Here is a 14912-nt window from a genome sequence, read left to right as displayed (position 1 = left end):
TCATAAGAATTCACATGCAAAATTTAATAGAAAGTGCTCAAGTGCAAAAACATATAAAAGAATTTAATATAAATGCCAGCTCATGTAATTTCCATACACCACCAGTCCATATAAAAGTTCCTATGAATTCTTCAAATACACAGTAATAAAATATTCATGCAGGCCTTTAACTTTAAACTTGTGCTCCAAGTACAATTTGAGGGGTCATCCCACTTCTTTGATTCACCTGCTGAAGCTGACAACTGGCTGTCTACCTTGCGGTAAGCACTGTATTCCCTTCAAAAACAACTGTCCACCTGTGAGCCAATACAGTGAATTCTCTACAAACACAACCCAAAAATATTCAATAAACATATATTAAATCCAAAAAAATTTTTTGGTTCGCAAACACTTCACACCAACTCATACAATAGTGTCAACCAATATATAGATAAATATCGTGCTGCGCTCCTCAATTATCATCATCAAAGACACACTGATTACGTGTAAAAAATAAACTAAAATAAAATCTAATATAAATAAAGTGTGAAAAAAACAAAATGTGAAAAAAACAAATGTCCACTGTGCTTATACAATCCCTTTATACTGTGGAAATAAATGTATCATTGTATATCCAGAGACTGATATATGAGTCCTCTTTCTTTTTGAGAAATCTGTGCTAATTAAATGAATACACTCCAGGTTCCAAAAACTTTTGCAGCATACAGTTGTGTCCAAAATTATTCAACCCCCAATGCTGTAAAGGGGTTTAGGGACTATAGTGTACATTTGGAATTGTATTCAGAATCAAATCCTACAAGGACGTTGTAACTACCCAAATGCAACTAAAATGACATCAATTGTTTATGTAATACAGTAGTAAATGGTTCTTATGTGGTTTCTTCATTGCCACAATTATTCAACCCCTTAAAGACTACCACTCTGAAGAACAGAGGTTCATACAGGTGCTTTCCATCAGGTATTGAAAACACCTGTGGATGTCACCGAGCAGCAATCAAGCATAATAAGCACCAATTAGGCAGCTTTAAAATGACTGTGATACTCAGCTCCTTCTAGACATTTACTGGTGTGGTTACAAACATGGTGAAGGCAAGAGAATGGTCCAGGAAGACAAGAGAAGAGGTGATTTCTCTTCACAGGAAGGGCAATGGCTATAAGAAGATTGCAAAGATGTTAAACATACCAAGAGACACCTTAGGAAGCATCATTCGCAAATTCAAGGCAAAGGGCACTGTTGAAACGCTACCTGGTCGTGGCAGAAAGAAGATGCTGACTTCGACTGCTGTGCGCTACCTGAAGCGTAGAGTGGAGAGAAGTCCCCGTGTGACTGCTGAGGAACTGAGAAAAGATTTGTCAGATGTGGGTACAGAAGTTTCAGCCCAGACAATAAGACGCACACTGCGTAATGAAGGCCTCCGTGCCAGAACTCCCAGGCGTACCCCCTTGCTGTCTCCAAAGAATAAGAAGAGTCGACTGCAGTATGCCAAAAGCCATGTGGACAAACCACAAAAGTTGTGGGATAGTGTTCTGTGGACTGATGAAACAAAATTAGAACTGTTTGGGCCCATGGATCAACGCTATGTTTGGAGGAGGAAGAACAAGGCCTATGATGAAAAGAACACCTTGCCTACTGTGAAGCATGGTGGAGGGTCAATCATGCTTTGGGGCTGTTTTGCTTCTGCAGGTACAGGGAAGCTTCAGCGTGTGCAAGGTACCATGAATTCTCTTCAGTACCAGGAGATATTGGATGGAAACGTGATGCAGTCCGTCACACACCTGAGGCTTGGGAGACGTTGGACCTTTCAACAGGACAATGATCCCAAGCATACCTCCAAGTCCACTAGAGCATGGTTGCAGAGGAAAGGCTGGAACATTTTGGAGTGGCCATCGCAGTCACCAGACTTAAATCCGATTGAGAACCTCTGGTGGGACTTAAAGAAAGCAGTTGCAGTGCGCAAGCCTAAGAATGTGACTGAACTGGAGGCCTTTGCCCATGAAGAATGGGCGAAGATACCCGTAGATCGCTGCAAGACACTTGTGTCAAGCTATGCTTCACGTTTAAAAGCTGTTATAACTGTAAAAGGATGCTGTACTAAGTACTAAGATTGAATGTCACTTGGGGGTTGAATAAAACTGATAATGCTGTGAGCACAGAAAAGACATTTGTGGTTATTTCATTATAACTGTTATGTTATATTTGTCTGACCTACAAGTGCCTCTTTAATGTAAATGTAAGCAAGATGACTGAATGATCAAAAGCAATGTCAAACTGGCCAAAACACTCAATTTCAGTGGGGGTTGAATAATTTTGGACACAACTGTAAATACAGCTCTATCATGCTCTCACCTCCGTCTCCAGCCACAACAGGCTAAATCACGCAGTTTATCCTATAAAAGGATGAAGTATACTTGGCTGCTTATCACCTTCAAACAATCTCTCCAAACCGCAGTTTTCATGCTTAACCTGGTATCACTCCTCTCCTCATTATCTTGTATGGATCTATCGGTGTGTGGATGGTTGGTTGAATCTTCCCCCCTTCTCTCCTCCAGGGGAGCAATCCTCCAGAATTACTCCAGCAAACTCCACATATATAATTGCAAAGAAAAACAGAAGATAGTGCTTTATCCTTATAAAACTCTGTCTGTCACACTCACATTTTCATTAAAATCAACAAGCCTTTAAGAAGAAAAGGTAGCAGTGTGTTAACACACACTGTGTCTGTACTCGCCAGAAAAGCCGACTGCACGGGGTGACGTCAGAGCCCCTCCCCTACGCGTTACGCCACCGGTCACGTGGCTTCATCAGGGGGAAATTACCTTTTCTTCTTAAAGGCTTGTTGATTTTAATGAAAATGTGAGTGTGACAGACAGAGTTTGGCAATAAAAGGAGTTTTATAAGGATAAAGCACTATCTTCTGTTTTTCTTTGCAATTATATATGTGGAGTTTGCTGGAGAAATTCTGGAGGATTGTTCCCCTGGAGGGGAGAAGGAGGGAAGATTCATCCAACCATCCACACACCCATAGATCCATACAAGATAATGAGGAGAGGAGTGATACCAGGTTAACCATGAAAACTGCGGTTTGGAGAGATTGTTTGAAGGTGATAAGCAGCCAAGTATACTTCATCCTTTTATAGGATAAACTGCGTGATTTAGCCTGTTGTGGCTGGAGACGGAGGTGAGCGCATGATAGAGCTGTATTTATGCTGCAAAAGTTTTTGGAACCTGGAGTGTATTCATCTAATTAGCACAGATTTCTCAAAAAGAAAGATAACTCTTATATATCAGTCTCTGGATATACAATGATACATTTATTTCTATAGTATAAAGGGATTGCATAAGCACAGTGGACATTTTGTTTTTTTCACACTTTATTTATATTAGATTTTATTTTAGTTTATTTTTTACACGTAATCAATGTGTCTTTGATGATGATAATTGAGGAGCGCAGCACGATATTTATCTGTACACTGTATTCCCTTGCTTCGGCTACATGACTACTCCCGTCTCCCCATACTCTGCCATAAACTTGCTGTACTTTCCTGGATCCCTCCTATTACCTGGTTTCCTACCTTCACAAGCAGTCTTCCCAGGATGGCACCCCTTCCCTAAGGTGGTCCCCTGAGTTGTGGATGTTAGTAGTTGGGAGTGGTACTATGTCCCACAGGACCACACATGCTGTTTTAGGATGGCTTGAGATTCCCCTTTCAAGCACATTTGCTTATCAACTGCCTACTTCCCTCACTCTGGAGCTACCTGGATAGTTAATATAGGCTATTCAGACCCAGCCTTTCAGTCCTGTTCTTCCATGAAGAAGCAAGAAGTAAGCCCTTTGTCTTTGGATGCTCCAGTGTGATCGTTGAAGAGAAGGACCTATAGTTCTGTTACGGGTATTAAACTGACCAGTCTGTTTTGTTGGGGTTTACTTGTTAGTAGGGAGTTTACAATGTTTGTTTTTTGGCAACTGTACATTTCTTCTGCTCCTAATACACCACGGTTTGGTTTTTGGTTGGAGGGGGTGGCGACTCCCCTCGCAGACTTAATAACCCAGTTGAGACCGGTGGTCCCCTGCCCCCAGTATGTAACCTAGCTTGTTAACTATTCTTTTCCTATGCTTTCTTCCAAACTATATCTCATAATGGAACTCAAAGTAGTCTCATGGAATGTACGAGGACTAAATAATAAGTTCAAACGGTCCCTAATGTTAAAGCTCCTTCACTCCCATAAACAGCATGTCCTATTTCTACAGGAAACCCATCTCCTGGATAGCAAAATATTCTCTCCGGAGAGCTTGGGTACAGCAGGCTTTTCATGCCACATATTTTAGTTACGCGAGGGGGGTTGCCATACTCCTAAACAAGTCCCTGTCCTACAAAGTCATTCATGTTTGCACGGACTCTGGCGGTAGATTTATTATTTTGATTCTGGGAATCAGGAATGTCAAGTATGCTTTTGTCAATATCTATATTCCCTGGCCCTTTTCCCCTGAGGTGTTGTGTACAGTGCTGGAGAAATTGGCACCCTTACAAGTCTCTGGGGTTGTTTTGGCCGGAGATTTTAACACAGATCTTAATGTGCCTTTGGACTCCTCTAACCCTCGGAGCACCTCCTGGCCCTGAACTGGAAGTTTGGGCTCATACCTTTTGGTCTCACGGAATTATGGAGATTTAAACACCCATAAGATCGTTACTATTCATGTTTTTCAGCTTCTCAGAGATCCACCTCCTGGATAGACCTGGCGTTTGGATCCTGCCTTTTATTGAGGTTGGTAAGCAATGTCACCTATCTGCCGGTGGGCATCTCGAACCACTCATTCTTAGAGCTCATCCTAGATCTGGGGGGAAAGAGACATCTGAGATGCAGGAGGCTGGATCCTAAATGGATCCGTAATGGGAAAATCAAAGAATTGTGTGGCTCCCTGATCCAGTTTTGGGAGGTGAATGAACATTCTACTTTCTCCTCCTCTGGTGTGGGATACACTTAAAGCCTATACTCAAGGTCAGTACATTTCTACCCTTAAAACAGCGAGGGAGGAATTAGCTGCAGGTACCACTATACTGGAGCACAGTGAAACTACAGAAACTACCGATTTTTGCAAATTCTCCTACAGCTGACAACTACGCTAAATTGGACAAGGCCCGTAGGGATTTGGAGGTCCACTTTACATCTCTTGCCCACTCTTGACGCTGCTACCCAAGCGGGAAGACTGTTCGAATCGGGTGACAAAAATGGTAGACTACTAGCAAATCTAGTGGCGGATTTTCATCAACACACAGTAATCTCTCAACTGAGGTCTTCCACTGGTGAACTCCTCTCAGAACACTCGTATATTGCATGAATTTCGTCTTTATTTTCAATCTCTTTATCAGCCCCATCCCTTCCCCATCACCTTCTACGTTATTGGACACTGTATGTAGCCTCTCTCTGCTGATTTTTGACAAATGAGGAAGCGAGAGCTCTTGATAACAAAATTTCTGTTTCTGAAATAGAATCCACTATCCACTCTTTTCCTCCCAACAAAACACCTAGGCCCGATGGGCTTCCAGGTGACTGGTATAAATTGTATGCCAAAGACCTAGCATAGTATCTCTGTGGAGTCTTTTAAGAAAGTTACACCCAGCGGGCCCTTCCACCCTCAATATAACAAGCACATATTTTACTGATACTGAAATCTGGCAGAGATCCCCTGCTTTTTTTCCTCTTACAGACCCATATCACTCTTGAAGTAGAACCTTAAAATTCTGACCAAAGTCTTGGCGTGGAGATTGATGAAACTACTCCCTTCGCTTGTTAGTATTTACCAGACCGGGTTCACCCCAGGGAAATTGACAGATATTAATTTGCAGAGAGTTTTAACACACATTCAGCTCCCTTCAACAGAGTCATCCTCGTATTTTGGTAATGTTAGATGTGGAAAAAGCGTTTGACTCTGTTAATTGGACTTGTATGTCTACGGCACAGGTGTCAAACTGGTGGCCCTCCAGCTGTTGCCAAACTACAAGTTCCCTGAGGCATTGCTAGATTGGCAGTTACAAGCATGACTCCCAAAGGCAGAGGCAGAAGGGCCTATGGTATTGGAGGCGATGAGATTTGGACAATATATCCGTACATGGATAAACATTCTGTATAGTACACCATTGGCACAAGTAAAACTAGGAGGTGATCTTTCCAAACCCTTCTCTATAGGTAGGGGGACGAGACAGGGGTACCCACTCTCCACTGCCCTTTTTGCGTGGGTTATGTATCCCTTGGCACAAGCTATCAGCATATCCTCCAGTATAAGGGGAACACAGGTGGGCACCATTACCAAAAACATGGCAGTGTTTGCTGATGGCTTAGTCTTATTCCTTAATGATGCAGGCCCATCTCTTAAAGAGGCCCTGAATTTGATTTCCACCTTTATCAGGTTTGAAGGTCAATTGGGATAAATCTCAGGTCTTACCCATTGATGCCAAAGCTAAGGAACTGACTGATCCCGACATTCCCTTGCAATGGACCTCAGCAGTGAAATAATTAGGAGTTATGGTCTCTTCGAATGCCGCAGACTTCTACAAGCTTAATCTTTTACCCCTACTCCAAGCCAATCTCCCTGTTTCACTAATCGGTAAAAATGAAATTACTTCCCTCATTATTGTATATAATCCACCATGCTCCAGTTTGGATCCCACTGCAATACTTTAAACAGTTTGACACTGCAGTGGTTTCTTTCCTGTGGGGCTCGAGGCAACCTAGATTTAAATTAAAGGTACTACAGAGACCCTGGACCAAAGGGGGGCTAGCTTGTCTGGACTTGTATACTTATTATATTGCAGCGTTACTTTCCCATGCTCACAATTGGATAGGGGTGGACGAGACAATGCCGCTGTGATTCTGGAAGCAGCTTTCCTGGGGTCTTATGAAGCCCTACGAAATCTTCTATACAGAGGGGCTTCAGACCCCTTCCCTGTCACAATGTCTATGAGCGCGCTCAATAAAGCTTGGCATCTACAATTCCCCCCACATACTCCTATTTGGTCCCCTCACGCCCCCCTATGTTTGAATCCCTCCTTGTCAGAGTTCCTCCTCTTTCCGGAACCCTCAGTTTCGGCCTCCAAGGGAGTCAAGTATTTACAGCAGATATGTTAGGGGGGTACCATTAGAACCTTTGGTTCCTTGAAAGCTCAATATGCCCTTCCTAATTCATATCTGCTCCGGTACCTCCAACTACGCCATGCCTTTCAACAGCAATTTCATGGTCAACCCCTTCAGTTTGTAGAATCTTGATTTGAATCCCTACTGAGAGATGCCTCCTTTGTTAAACCCCTCTCCTCTATATATGTAGCCTTACGGCCGTCCGTTCAAGAAGGCTTTGATAGGCTTCTGTCCACCTGGCACGGGGAGGTTCCGGAGCTAGACTTAGAAGATTGTGAGGAAATATGGGAATATCCGATGCACCAATTGGTCTCCACTCATGTCCGTTTGATAAAGTACAAAATTCTCCATAGAGTTTATTTCACCCCTCAGAGGTTGCATAGGATGTTTCCATCACATCCCTCTAGATGCCGGCGCTGTCCAGAAGACCCAGCCTCATTTCTGCATGTCTTCTGGAGCTTCCCTGCCATTCAGATTTTTTGGGAGGATTACTACTTTTCTATGCATACAAAGCTATAATCCTAAAATGGACATCCCCTCATGCTCCTACCTCCCTTATTTTTGGAAACACCTAGCCAATATGGTCCTCCCACTCCAAAAATACAGTTATGAATCTAGAGGCTGCCCTTCAAAATTTACCAAATTTTGGCATATTTGGATGGAATTCAGGAATTCTGTTGCCTCCATTTCTGACCAGAGATAGCTCTAGTACATCTAGTTCACTTGTAGGGATATTTGAGTTTGATTTGTAATGTAAGGCTGTCCATCCCCTCCACTCCTTTCCGTTAATATTGGTTAAATCTACCGTGATTGCGCTATAAAATTCTAATAGGTGCAGATTGCCTTTTACGGTTTATGGTTTGTTTTAGTTTATTCTTATGTTCTAAGCCTGGGTATGCCCAATGGGCTTTGTTTTGTACTCTATAACACTTTTATATTGAATAAAGAGAATTTGCAAAAAAAATTTGTGCTCCAAGCACTGCAATACCCTTTAGGACTTGTGCTCCAGGTGCTGCAAGACACTTTAGGACTTGTTCTCTAGGTGCTGCAATACACTTGCCCAGTGTGACTCCACCCACACTTACACACTTCTTACCGGAATTAATAACATCCAGACCATAAGAGGTTAAGACAGCATGAGAAAGGAATACTTATAGTTCTCAGGAGTGATCTCTTGGCTGTACAATCCAGGTAGCTTGTTTCTACCCTTGGTGGCGCTCACACTGGCTTTTACACTTCCAGGGATGACCATCAAAATGTGAATGTAACTCAGAAATAAATAAAAGTTCTCCATGTCCCAATATCGTTTAAGTATGTAGGATTAATTTAAAACAACTAACAGGCTTAAAGCCGAACTTCAATCTCTCAATCGACATTGACTATTTTTAATCTTTATGCTGCTAGTCATAGTAAATGGATAGGAAAGTATATCATGTTTACTTGTTTTTTAACTTTTTATTACATTTTTTCAGTTACTTCCTGGTTTCCATTCCTAGGTAAATGATGTCATACATCCCAGGAGTCTTCAGGAGGGTAGGGAGGGGTCTTAGCTCAGCCAATTCCTGAGCTAAGGGCTGATGGATTCCAGGAAGTAAATGTTACATGAATCCTCTGCCCTTACTCAAGATGGCCACTGCCAGTAATGCCAGGGGGTGTTTTTCAAAATGATTTCTCAGCAAAATAAAGCATGGAGATATGGATGGATGAGGGGGTTTGCTTTGAATATTAACAATGAATTAAATATTTTGGTTTTTGGTGTTCAGGTGCAGTGCAGTTCCACTTTAATGGCAACATCAATCAACCGCAAACCAGCATCACCGCCAGACATGGTGTGCGTGATGACGTCATGAAAAAGTCCCTTCTAATGCGTTTTGTGATATGTCACGTCTTCAGGGTACAGGAAGGTACATATACACTCACAGGCCACTTTATTAGGTACACCTGTTCAGTTGCTTGGTAACACAAATTGCTAACCAGTCAATCACATGGTAGCAACTCAGTGCATGTAGGCATCTAGACGTGGTGAAGATGACTTTCTGAAGTTCAAATAAAGCATCAGAATGGGGAAGAAAGGGGATTTAAGTGACTTTGAACATGAAATGGTTGTTGGTGCCAGATGGGCTGGTCTGAGTATTTCAAAAACTGGTGATCTACTGGAATTTTAATGCACAACCTTCTCTAGGGTTTAAAGAGAATGGTCCGAAAAAGAGAAAATATCCAGTGAGTGGCAGTTATGTGGACGAAATTCCCTTTTGGATGTCAGAGGAGAATGGGCAGACTGGTTCAAGATGATAGAAAGGCAACAGTAACTCAAATAATCGCTCGTTACAACCAAAGTATGCAGAATGCCATCTCTGAACGCACAACACATAGAACCTTGAAGCAGATACAGCAGCAGAAGACCACATTGGGTAGCAAAGTGTACCTATTAAATTGGCCAGTGAATTTATACCATACCTTGCTGATCCCCCTGAGAGCGGGAAATCACTGAAGTAGACACCAATACTTCAGTGATCTCCACTTCATATCCTGTGCTGAGTGCTTGCTTGTGAACACAGGAGATCGGGTGCTCAGCATGAGTGCCATTCAGAGAATGCTTTGGATTTTCTGAATGAATGCAACGCATTCTCTGATTGGCCAAGGCGGAGTGGCGACGTCATGTTCTGCATCTCTTGCAGTCAGAGAACACTTTTCATTAATTCAGAAAATGCTAAATATTTTCTGATAGGTGCCCGTGCCAAGAAGCCAACCTCCTGTGTACAGTGCATCAGGCCTCCCGCTCAGCTCAGGACCCAGAAGCTAGTGGAGGTCACATCAGTAGTAGTGATGTCTACTTCAGTGATTTCCAGCTTCCCAGGGGGATTGACCACTATTTAAAACGGAAAAAAAAATAAAATTCAGTGGAAAGCAAAAGACCCTCAGCACAGTCCTGACTTCTGCCGAAATTGCCTAGGTGACATCACTCAGTATTCCCGTAGCCTTCTGTGAAATCCAAGGATCCTAAATCTTGTAAGAATGCTCTCCTGCTTGCAAAAGAGTGCATTATCAGAAGATTTAGGAATAATATCAACATTATAACAATATCTTGGTGATTGGGGTTTAGTCTGCTTAGTGATGTATACTACACCTGGAAAAATGACTAAAAGCAGGTTACTGTGGCTGGGAAACCCATCTGTGATACAGCAATGTTTAAAACCGCTCAGGCATACTTTTATTTATTCAGGAAATCCGCATTAAAGTCAAGGTATTAATGCAATTTCAAAATGACAAAGTGTACAAGATTAGCATATTGCTTTCTTTTTTAGTGACCCATTGCTCAACATTTCCGAAGTATGCTTTAAGTTGTCATCCCACCTTACTAAAATAAAAAAACTTCCTGCCATTGGGAGAATCTGTAGAATGCAAATTTTCCCCTTGTTCTGCCAACTGGATTTGTGCCATTCTCTTACGTTATTATTGCAACAAATGAAAAGTGCGCACTTGCTATTTGTGTACGTGATGAGTCTTTCTCAATTTGTTCCAGTCTCATCCTGTTATAGTATCTCAACAGTATTTCTTACCAGCCTCTCCCTCTCCTAATACAATCATTTTAAAGGATTAAGAACAGGATTACCCTCTGGGCATCTGGGCTATGTGTGTGAGGTCTGTTTCTCTGGCAGCCTTTATCGGTGTGAACGTGCCGCAATGATGTTGACTTTGGCATTGGATGTGCCAGTTTAGAGCATTTTTTTCCTTTGTTTGTGTTAGTTTAGCGTAGCCTGGTGAATTTATTTTTTAAATAACATTCTTAGTGAACCGCTAACACATACAGCTGTAATGCTTCAGGTGGTTAAATTAGGTGTCCAACTGCTTGGAAAAAAATCAGTCAAAGACCTAAAATATTGTAGCAGCTTGTCAATTAGTGTTGATTTTGGCTGTAAAAACCAATAGGGTTGGTTATATTTATGAGAGAGTTTATTAGGGTTTCTAGTATGTGATGACAAAACGGTTCATGCTAATTTGATTTGAGTTTGGGAAACAAAAATGGACTGATCTGTGTTTTTTTCCCCAGAGGGCAAAATGGCTACCAAGGACCTGAATTCAGAAGAATACCCTACAGAGATCCATGAATATCTTTTGACCTTTGAAAAAGCAGTTGGCGGTGTTGATGAAATGTTGACCAAACTGATGTCCGTTCCTAAATCTGAACTTCTTCAGAAAGTAAGTAGTGATGTGATTGTGGTAATTATAACCTCTTTCATAAACCGTTTGGCATTTTTTTGGGCATCTTAGAAATATAGGCCTTTATAGAACCTGTGAAGGTTGATTACTCCTTGATCCACATATACAAACCATTCCTAACATTCACAGGTGATTGGGGAAACTCTTCAATAGTGTGTGCATTACAATTTTGAAGATGACCTTCAACCGATTCCCTTTTTTGGTTTTCATTATGGATTCAGAAAAGAACCTATATTAGGTTTTTTTTGTATTCCTGACTTTGTCCTTGCTGGAGAATATCCTCCACTACATTTTTTTTAAACAATGTTTTTTATTACATTCTTGTGACCATAAAGCATCTATCGAAGTACAAATCTGCGTACCATACATACACTCTATTTCCAAAAGTATTGGGACGCCTGCCTTTACATACACATGAACATTAATGGCATCCCAGTCTTAGTCCATAGGGTTCAATATTGAGTTGGCCCGCCCTTTACAGCTATAACAGCTTCAGCTCTTCTGAGAAGGCTGTCCACAAGGTTTAAGAGTGTGTCTATGGGAATGTTTGACCATTCTTCCAGAAGTGCTTTTGTGAGGTCAGGCACTGATGTCGGACAAGAAGGCCTGGCTTGCAGTCTCTGCTCTAATTCATCCCAAAGGTGTTCTATCAGGTTGAGGTCAGGGCCCTGTGCAGGCCAGTTAAATGCCTCCACCCCAAACTCGCTCATCCATGTCTTTATGGACCTTGCTTTGTGCACTGGTGCGCAATCATGTTGGAACAGGAAGGGGCCATCCCCAAAATGTTCCCACAAAGTTGGGAGCATGAAATTGTGCAAAATGTCTTTGTATGCTGGTGCCTTAAGAGGGGCTAAGCCTAACCCCTGAAGAACAACCCCACACCAAACCCCCACCCTCCACCAAACTTTACATGTGACACAATTCAGTCAGGCAAGTACCATTCTCCTGGCAACCACCAAACCCAGACACGTCCAACGGATTGCCAGAGAAGCGTGATTCGTCACTCCAGAGAACACAGTCCAGTGGCGGCGTGCTTTACATCACTGCATCCGACACCTTGCATTGCACTTGGTGATTTATGGCTTGGCCATGGAAACCCATTCCATGAAGCTTTCTATGTACTGTTGTTGTGCTAATCTGAAGGCCACATGAAGTTTGGAGGTCTTTAGCTATTGACTCTGCAGCCAGTTGGCGACTTCTGCGTTTCAGCATGCGCTGACCCCGCTCTGTCATTTTATGTGGCCTACCACTTCGTGGTTGAGTAGCTGCTGTTCCCGGTTGTTTCCACTTTGTTATAATACAACTAACAGTTGACCGTGGAATATTTAGTAGCAAGGAAATGTCATGGATGGACTTATTGCACAGATGGCAACCTATCCCGATACCATGCTTGGATTCACTGAGCTCCTGAGAGCGACCCATTCTTTCAAAAATGTTTGTAGAAACAGTCTGCATGTCTAGGTGCTTGATTTTACACACCTGTGGCCATGGAGGTGATTGGAACACCTGAATCCAATGATTTGGAGGGCTGGCCCAATAGTTTTGGCAATAAAGTGTATATGTGACCAAATTTTCCAGCATACATCTTTTGAGGTAACCTGAAGATTCTAATTTATGCAGGTCATGGTGTAGCTAGTAGTTGGTCACATTCCACTGTTGGCTTATTCCTCAGTTCAATCCCATCCTGTTCTTGGGAAAAAACATCTGGTGAGATTAAGGTTTCGGTGCAACCTGTGGATACCAATGCTGGGGTATTTTCCTGACACCTAATTAGAAACACGGAATCGGTCTGGATAAGCTACGAAACATCTTCAGCATTATGACACAAGTCCAGTTGAATGTGACTAACTACTACTACATATCTCATGAGTGAAATATCTTTATTGCAACAAGTACAGTATACATACAGTGGAAATGTCATGAAATCAATAAACTATACAAAACTATATACTTGTTCTATTCCTCTGCGAGATACAAATTAGGGATACCCCGAAATTTCGGCCACCGAAACATACCGGCCGAAAATAGCCCTACCGGCATTTTGCCGATAAGAAAAATTTAGCCGATACAAGAGACTGTGTGTATTGCAGATGTGAAGGGGCGGAGAAAGGCAGGAGAGGAGGAGTGTATACAGTGACAGGCTGTCACATCAGTGCCGGTTGTTAAATGTAATTACCAGCGTTTTTTTTTCTCTCACTATAGCTCACAGAATTAGTTGTCCCTTTACCCCAGCTAAAAGAAACAAAGTTTCCTTTAGCTCCGGGGAAAGTGACAGCTAATTCTGTGAGCTATAGTGACGGAAAAAAAAAGCCTGCAATTGCATTTAAAAACTGCACCGATATATAGTGACAGCCAGTGAGGGAGCCTCTGTATACACTGCCCCCTCACTGTATACACTGCTCCCCTCCTGCCTCCTCCTTGCACACACTGCCCCCCACCCCCTCCCCCCTACAAAGAGGACCTGTCACTCATATGCTATTACATAGGGGACTTTTGGTCCCCTATATGATGGCAATAAAATCATAAGTTAAAAAAAATAAAAATATACATGAAAGTAGAAAAAAATACAAAAAAATGGGATCCTCCCCACCCCCACATATGCAGACATTTCGGTTTTGGTTCAGTTTTCGGCCACATGCATTCTGAATTTTTGGTATCGGTTTCGGAAGCAGAATTTGCATTTCGGTGCACCACTAATACAAATAGCTTCTCACTTTTTGTTTGATTACCAGAACAGGAAGTGAGAGAGGATCTCTCCAAGTGGAATACAACAATAAAAGCACTTTTGTTTTTAATTTAGTAAGGAAGGGTAGGAACCATTGCTTTTTTTAATACTGTTTTATTGTGTCCTCATTGCTAGAGATTTTTGTCTTTTCCGGTTTGGGCGCCAGGACTGGAAGTAAAGGGAAATTCCACAATGGCCACACAGACAAAAATAATAACCTTATAGAGACGTTAACCTTTTTGTACTCTTTATAAAGTTAAATAAATAAAAAAAAGTTTTTTTGAGCCCCTATTTAAGGGAATAATGGGTTCAAACTATGAAGCATGCAGCAGTTTAAGAATTATATAAGGCAGGGTCTCCAAACTTTGTAAACAATGGGTTTGTTTACTGTCCTTTAGATTCTCTAGGGGCCGGACTGTGGCCAGTTGGAGCAGAAAATGCCCCAACCTCAGTGGAAGTAAACCGTGCCCCTTCTTTTGTTTAGGTAGAAGGAATGGCACCCTGTCATTGGTGTCTGTGGCAGGAATGATGCTCAATAATTAGTGTCAGTAGTAGGAACGATGCCCCATCGTTGGTGTCAGTGGGAGGAATGGAGCCCCATCATTGGTGTCTGTGGGAGGAATGGAGCCCCATCATTGGTGTCTGTGGGAGGAATGGAGCCCCATCATTGGTGTCTGTGGGAGGAATGGAGCCCCATCATTGGTGTCTGTGGGAGGAAGGGAGCCCCATCATTGGTGTCTGTGGGAGGAAGGGAGCCCCATCATTGGTGTCTGTGGGAGGAAGGGAGCCCCATCATTGGTGTCTGTGGGAGGAATGGAGCCCCATCATTGGTGT

At 42.4% G+C, this 14912-nt stretch overlaps 1 protein-coding gene across 1 annotated transcript in view; it reads left to right on the top strand.

Moving 5' to 3' along the window:
* The window catches only part of C1D (C1D nuclear receptor corepressor), a 72958-nt gene that overhangs the window by 12714 nt on the left and 45332 nt on the right, over window positions 1–14912 (top strand). The window contains exon 2 of the mRNA XM_089678786.1: window positions 11184–11332. Coding sequence (XP_089534912.1) covers window positions 11192–11332 — 141 coding nt within the window. The 5' untranslated portion in view covers window positions 11184–11191. The remainder of the gene's footprint in view (window positions 1–11183; window positions 11333–14912) is intronic.

Source organism: Staurois parvus, unplaced genomic scaffold (genome assembly GCF_062004578.1).
Source record: "Staurois parvus isolate SC_StPar_1 unplaced genomic scaffold, SC_StPar_1.0 ptg000001l, whole genome shotgun sequence".
NCBI classification, from domain to species: domain Eukaryota; kingdom Metazoa; phylum Chordata; class Amphibia; order Anura; family Ranidae; genus Staurois; species Staurois parvus.
Note: the sequence above shows the minus strand (reverse complement) of the source record. Positions and strands in the feature narration are given on the sequence as shown.